We start from the raw sequence: 7,432 nt of genomic DNA, 5'->3' as shown, positions 1-7,432 counted from the left end.
GTATAGGTTTGTGAATACGTTTGTTGAGAAGCAAAGGCAAATCATACCAAAATTCAAGCATATATAGATAAACATTTTTTTTCAACCAATGGTTGCTAAACTCATGGGAACACATTGCCCTTAAAACACCTGTTGCCAGATTGTCTCCTGAGCTGTCACCTAAAATATGCCACCATTTTTTAGCACCACACATCCACATTGTTTTTGGTCCTCACAGATTGAAACATCTTAAAATAACTGAACCCCCACATCTCTGGGGCTCATCGCTGAGTCCCTCGAAGAGACATCCCAGTGATAAAGTACTGCAACTCACTATTAAACCCCCGCTATCTCTCTTTCTCACTTGCAGTTTTATTTTTAGCATTCAAACAACTGGTCTCCTAAAAATGGGCCTGTCCTACAGGGCAAGGGAGAGAGAAGTACTGCTATGTATGGTATCCGCCCCCCTAGTCCCTCACAGGCCTGGCCCTCTCTCTCCTTTGTGTCTGTCAGAGAGAGGGCGTGAAGGAGGACCACAGTGGAAGAAAGAGTTTCTGGGTCCTGAAGATGCTTGTAGAAGTTGGATTTCTGTGGACAGCTTGGGATGCCTGATAACTGCCACTGACGGACCCACTTTCGTTTACCTCAAAACCTTCGGCAGCATTTCCCACATTCCCCTACCCTATCACAGGGCTTAAGTGACCTTTACACTGTGAAACAAAACCACACTCTGACTTTCAGGGGGTGTGTGGTAGCTCTGGACGATGCTCTCCTTCTGGTTGTTTCTGCTCCCCTGCCTGAGCCTTGTGCCTCTGGCCCCGGCTGAGAAGGGTCTAGAGTTCCCACAGTATGATGGGAAAGACCGGGTTCTTGACATCAATGATAAGAACTACAAGAAAGCCTTGAAGAAGTACAGCATGCTTTGCCTGTTCTACCATGAGCCTATACCGGACAACAAGGAGCTACAAAAACAACACCAGATGACTGAGTTGGTGCTGGAGGTAAAGTATGAGGAAGAGCAAGATAAAGCAGGCAGAGAAGAGGTGGAGGAGAAATTAAAAATGTTAAAGAAAAGAAAGTTGTCATTGAAAGAGATGGAGAAAAGAAAGATAAAGGAAAGGGCAAAGTTTGGTTTGCTGGCAGTTTGTGAACACTAAAATTAACCAGACCCACATAGATTTCTTTTTAACCCTCTTAATGTTAATAACTGCACATCAGGGATCCAATAAACAGAGAGCCAACTGGTGAGATATAAAACTCCAGATCTTTCAATTGTAATGTTAGTTTCCTCAAGGTCAGTGTGTGTATGTGCATGTACTCTGTGGCACACAATATTGTCCAAAGAGATGCAGTGCTGTCAAGTTATTTCTCTCAGCCTAATTCATTGTGTGCTTCCATCCCTTAAAAATATATCAAGCTAATTCTCCCCATGGCCCTCCTCTGTTGGCAGAAATAGGCTAAGAGTTCATGTGTTATGCCTTTGAGCTATGCACATGAAGGGCACAATGTTCTTCTCCAGTTTGCTTTTTTGGTTGACTTGTCAAACCATAAATAACACTGCATGAATGTACCTTGTATTGAAGCTCAGCTAAGCAGATGGATACAAGTCTTATTGATTCAAGATTAAATTAATCTCTCTGTTTGAATTCCATGCAGTAGGAAAAAATTGTGCATCGCGCCTCGTGTCATGTTACACATAACTGAGGCTGAGCTGCTCTTTCATCAGTTGAGGGTAATCTGAGCCCAGTCCTGCAGTCCTGATATTAGCCTCTCTTATTTTACACAGCACAGGTGGGCCATGTTACTACTGAGCCCCCATTTAACCACGTACAAAGACTAGCCTGTAAAGACTGATCACAGTCTACCATACACTAGTGACCAAAGCTAATTAACATCTCCTGATTCATTGATTTCTAAGGTCTGTTCACTTTCTGTCCATTAATTGTGCCAAAAACCATAACTTCATTCATCCAGAGCTTTTCACTGTGCACTGAAGACATCAGATTAGTAATCCACTGTGACATATTGTAAACTACCTTGCTGTAGTATGGTTTTTTGTGGTGGGAGAGTCCACATCTCACTCAGCTCACCTACTGTACTTCACAGAACAATTGCCAGACTGACGCTGTTGCTTTGGTTATATTTAGAACAAGACAGTCTAAGTAATTATGTAACTGTGTCTCTATGGCCTCCAGGGCAGCTTGAGCCCTTCTGTCATATTGCCAAATTCAGGATTAAGGTTTTTCTCTTAAGACCTTACCCAACGCTGCAGTCAAGCCCCCATTCATTTTTTTTCCCCACAGAATCTGCCTCAATGAACATTTTAATTGACCTGGGATTTTTGCTTCCAAAACTCCTTTATGAATAATGCTCTTTTATGTCTCCTGTTTCTTTACATCTTTTTGAAAATGCAGCTGTCTTATTTAGTCCTTCATGATATTTTCCTTTTGGATGCAGCTTGTAGCTCAGGTCATGGAAGAGAAAGAAATTGGGTTTGGAATGGTCGATTCCCACAAAGACGCAAAGGTGTCAAAAAAACTGGGTGAGTACATGTCTCACACCTTTTGATCAACGATAACACTATTGAACACAGCAAAAACCTTTATTTCACATCCTTTGTCTGATTGGTACTTGCAAGTTTTGAGTTAGGTTCACACACAATCACAGTTATTTTGTCCAGTAACTTTAGGGAAAAGGCTTTGAATGCACTGTATGTAATAGTATGTAAATTTCCCTTTATCACAGGCCTGGAAGAGGAAGGCAGTGTGTATGTTTTCAAGGCTGATCGGGTGATCGAGTTTGATGGCTTGCTCTCTGCTAACACCCTGGCGGAGTTCTTGTTGGATGTGAGTAGACCGATTTAAGGGCAGATTCCCAGCTGCTGGGACTAATCAACACCAGTCAGACCAAAGTTACAGGCTCACCCTCTTCTTTTTTCCTCTGTCTGTCTGTCTTTAGCTGTTGGAGGAGCCAGTGGAGGTGATAGGGAATGCTCTGGAGCTGAGAGCCTTTGATAGAATGGAGGAAGACATCCGCCTCATTGGTTACTTCAAGAACGAGGACTCTGAGCGTGAGTGTGTAATGTGTCTAAAATGGTGTGTTTGCACCATATATTTTACTGTCTAAACACTGCTCAGTACCTTAGAGTGCTGCAGTCATGATGGGCTCTCTATGGCTCTTGCCCTTCAATATAACATGAGTGCATTTTAACCCCCTCAACTCTACGGATTTACAGATCCATTTTTACCACTGCTGCACATACAGCTGCCCATGCCTTGTCCCCTCTCACATGCTGTGGATGAACTGAGTCTTGTGTAGTTTACTTGTGGCAATGAGCTGCAGCCACATCCCATCTGACCAACTGTGGGAGCATTAAGTAGAGGTCAAAGTTCAGCTATTTCCGCTCCCTGATGTGCAGCCAAAGATAGCATAAACAGATGTGTGATCAAGAAAACAAGACTTGTGACATAATGCATTATAACAACACTGTGTGCTGTACATAATTCCTACTTTCTCCCTGTTGTCTTTCATCCTCAGACTATGATGCATTTAAAGAAGCTGCAGAGCAGTTTCAGCCCTACATTAAGTTCTTTGCCACATTTGAGAAATCTGTGAGTAAGAAAGAAACACACAAACAATTAAACACACAAACAATTAAACATACATGTCAGTCCTCTTGAGTGATCTGTTTTTGCTGCTTCAGGTGGCCAAGGAGCTGACTCTGAAGCTCAACGAGGTGGATTTCTATGAGCCCTTCATGGAGGAGCCCATCACCATCCCAGGCAAACCACACTCCGAGGAGGATCTGGTGGAGTTCATAACTGAAAACAGACGGTAAACCAAGAGTTACTTTGAACTATACCAAATCTGTATTCTGATTTTTTTAAAGATGAATGTCTTGAAGTCAACAGTATCCACACATACTGTAACATCCATGGAGTGATATGTATTGTCCTGCAGTTCACAATATATTTTCTTTCATCAGACCAACTCTGAGAAAGCTGCGTGCAGAAGATATGTTTGAGACGTGGGTGAGTGACAATCACCTGGCTGCAGAAGCAACATTAACAACTTTTCTGACATTTTTCTGACATTTACAGTGACCTGACATTTCTCTTTTCTCCTCAGGAGGATGACATTGAGGGCATCCACATTGTGGCTTTTGCAGAGGAGGAGGACCCTGGTGAGAGCACATTTAAATGTTATACCATGATTTTTTTTATTGGATGGGTTTATATAAGACTATAAAACACTTTTACCTTAAACACTGCTCCTTTACAGAAACTTTACAGTCAAACTTTGTTTCTATAACATATTTCATACAAGTTAAAAAACAAAATAGATAAAAGATAATAAAATAATTATAACAGGCAATAAAAAATGATGGACTTTCCAATCCAAAGCTGAGCTAATGAGTTAGGTTTTAAGTTTGTGTTTGAAGATATCAACATGTCTGCTGCTCTTAGATCAGCTTGAAGCATAGAAACCAAGAGCTGCCTCACCAAAAGTTTTTGTCTTGCACTTTCAAACAAAAACAACACTTCCTGTTTATGCACTGCAAGCATGTCACATAAAACAGACTGATGCAAGACCATGTAGTGCTTTATAAACAAGAAAATTACTGAAAAATTAATACAAGAACTAGACTGGCAACTACTGGCAATGTAAATGCTTTAAAGCAATAGCTCGAAATTTTGAGAAAGACTCTTAACCTATGAGAAGATTGATACCACTCTCACAAGTGCGCAGAGTTTTAACCAAGTCTCTGAATTCCTTTCTGAGAGCCTGTACGATCCGGGGTCACTCTCCCAAGACTACACTCTTGTCGATAATGGAATCATTACGTTCAGCTAGAGCTGCTGGTCAGTCCTCAGCTCTATTGCTGGTAAATCTGTCAGCTGCCTTTGACACAGTTAACCACCAAAACCTCCTCTCCACACTAACTGAGCTTGGTATCTCAGGATCTGCCCTCCATTGGTTCATGTCCTACCTCTCAGGGAGATCTTTAAGAGTAGAGAAGGGAGAAGTGTCCAAACTGCATGGCTCATCCACAGGGGTTCCTCAAGGGTCAGTGCTCGGTCCCCTTCTCTTCTCAATATACACCTCCTCACTTGGTGCAATCATCTGCTCCCATGGTTTCTGATACCATTGCTATGCTGACCATACCCAGCTCTTCCTATCGTTCCCCCTGGAAGACTGCACAGTGTTGGCTTGGATCTCGTCATGCCTTGGCGATATCTCGGCATGGATGAAAGAATGCCACCTTCAGCTTAATCTCTCTAAGACCAAGCTCCTTGTCATCCCAGCCAGTCCCTCTATACAACAACAGATCAGTGTCCAGCTCAAATCAACCCAACTCATGCCCACACACAACTCTGCCTGAAACTTGGGTGTCATGATTGATGACCACCCAACCTTTAAGGGTCATGTGGCCTCGATTGCTTGGTTGTGTTGATTTGCCCTGTACAACATCAGGAAGATCAGACCCTACCTGTCTGAGCATGCAGCACAACTCTTGGTACAGGCTCTCATAATATCCCAGCTGCCTACATCAAATTCAAAACCCTGACACTGGCTTACAAAACAGCAACTAAAACAGCTTCCTGAACTCCCTTATTCAGGTCTATGTCCCTCACGCTCACTGCGCTCTGCCAGTGAAAGGCGCCTGGTACTACACCACAACAGGGCCCTAGTTGCTAGCCAGACTCTTCTCTTTTGTAGTTCCCTGGTGGTGGAACGAGTTACCAAACTCCATCCGATCCGCAGAATCCCTTTCAATCTTTAAAAATAGACTAAAGACCCAGCTCTTTTGCGAACACCTCCACGCTTGATGTACTGAAAATAAAGATCTGCTTCTATGCACTTGATGCATTGCCTCTGTGCACCGCCTGTTGGCACCTACGTCCTATCGGACTCGAACTTATCTTTGTGGCACTCACTCGCATTGTTCCTTCCTGACTAGATCCTTGCTTGTGTTGTATCAACTCTCAGATGTACGTTGCTTTGGATAAAAGTGTCTGCTAAATGAAATTGTAAATTGTAAATTGTAAGTGAGTGATATTACTCTTCTCATCTACTGTAATTCTCAGCAAGAAAGTGAATGAATCACGAAATGTCAAAATATCTTAAAACAGATGTATGTATTCTCTCCAACACTCTCAACACTTGGGCAGCAGCGTTCTGAATCTGCTGATTTTATTGGTTACTTTCTTCCAGATGGTTTTGAGTTCCTGGAGATCCTGAAGGAGGTGGCCCGAGACAACACTCACTTACCTGACCTCAGCATCGTTTGGATTGACCCTGATGACTTTCCTCTGGTGAGCCATGACACCTCCACACATAAACAGGCAGACAAGACAGCCTGAGGATAGATAATCAGCTCACAAGCTGAAGGTCTAATGTGATGTTTGTTTACTGACCCCTTTTAGCTGATCCCCTACTGGGAGAAGACCTTCAAGGTGGACCTGTTCAGGCCACAAATCGGAGTTGTCAACGTTACAGATGTAAGTCCATGACAACCTGACGACCTGTCTGACACGACATCAATGCCAAGTTGAGTTTCTTGTGACTTAATCTGACTTCTTTGTGTGTCTGTGAGCAGGCTGACAGTGTGTGGATGGAGATGGAGGATGAGGAGGATCTGCCCACTGCTCAGGAGCTCGAGGACTGGATCGAGGATGTGCTCTCCGGCAAAGTCAACACTGAGGATGATGACGATGATGATGATGACGACGATGATGATGATGACGATGATGATGAGGATGATGATGATGATGATGACAGTGATAACGAAGAAGATGATGACAGTGATGATGATGATGAGGACGATGAGGATGATGATGAAGACGATGATGATGATGATGATGAGTAATTCATCAGTATATCCTGATCACAGATTAGTGTTTTTACTCTTCAGGCTTGAACTCGGACTGCAAACAAACGACTGCAAAGAAACTTCTCACTAAGGCAGAATTCCAAATTTGTACTGAAGGTGTGCATGCTGATAAAAAGTCTGTCTAACATACAAAAATGTAATTTTCAACCATATGTAAATAAGCCGGGAACAGGTTTTGAGATTCACAATTAATAAAACAAATATTTAATATGTCTGGACCAGACATTTACCTCACATTACACATGACATTCATTTACATAAAGGTCTCTTTGTCAGTTATCACTGTCATCAAATTAATTTCTTCTGTTAATGGAGTAAACTGTGAAAGGCTTAATTCTCAACACAGAACTTACTCAAACAGCAACTTGAATACCTAAAGCAGCACTTCCAAATACTTTGTTTCTTTTACTTATAATCAATTTGATTACATGAGTTGTGGCTCATTGCCCTTATTGTCCATAAACCAAACTGGATGGTAAATGTGTGTTTTTGTTTCCATTTCCTTTCATTCTGCATTCCTCTTTCAGGTAATACAACTGAAGATTGAATATTTGGTTT

The 7,432-nt window shown here is 42.3% G+C and overlaps 1 protein-coding gene across 1 annotated transcript; it reads left to right on the top strand.

Annotated features, from left to right (window-relative positions):
- The first annotated feature begins 478 nt into the window (after nt 1-478).
- casq2 (calsequestrin 2) lies at nt 479-7,084 on the top strand. Its single transcript, XM_067603720.1, has 11 exons — nt 479-980; nt 2,437-2,521; nt 2,725-2,825; nt 2,938-3,049; nt 3,517-3,590; nt 3,683-3,813; nt 3,965-4,010; nt 4,108-4,162; nt 6,196-6,296; nt 6,408-6,482; nt 6,581-7,084. The coding sequence occupies exons 1-11, from the start codon at nt 744-746 to the stop codon at nt 6,848-6,850; spliced, it is 1,287 nt and encodes a 428-aa protein (XP_067459821.1). The 5' UTR covers nt 479-743; the 3' UTR covers nt 6,851-7,084.
- Nucleotides 7,085-7,432: the final 348 nt, after the last annotated feature.

This window comes from Thunnus thynnus, chromosome 11 (genome assembly GCF_963924715.1).
Source record: "Thunnus thynnus chromosome 11, fThuThy2.1, whole genome shotgun sequence".
Taxonomy (NCBI): Eukaryota; Metazoa; Chordata; class Actinopteri; order Scombriformes; family Scombridae; genus Thunnus; species Thunnus thynnus.
The sequence above is the reverse complement of the archived record's forward strand: the minus strand, read 5'-3'. Positions and strand labels throughout refer to the sequence as shown.

Coding starts and splice junctions, on each gene's coding strand:
- casq2 (XM_067603720.1), top strand. CDS start 744: ATGCTCTCCTTCTGGTTGTTTCTGCTCCCCTGCCTGAGCCTTGTGCCT. Junction 2,826..2,937: donor TGGCGGAGTTCTTGTTGGAT/GTGAGTAGACCG, acceptor GTCTGTCTTTAG/CTGTTGGAGGAGCCAGTGGA. Junction 6,483..6,580: donor GAGTTGTCAACGTTACAGAT/GTAAGTCCATGA, acceptor GTCTGTGAGCAG/GCTGACAGTGTGTGGATGGA.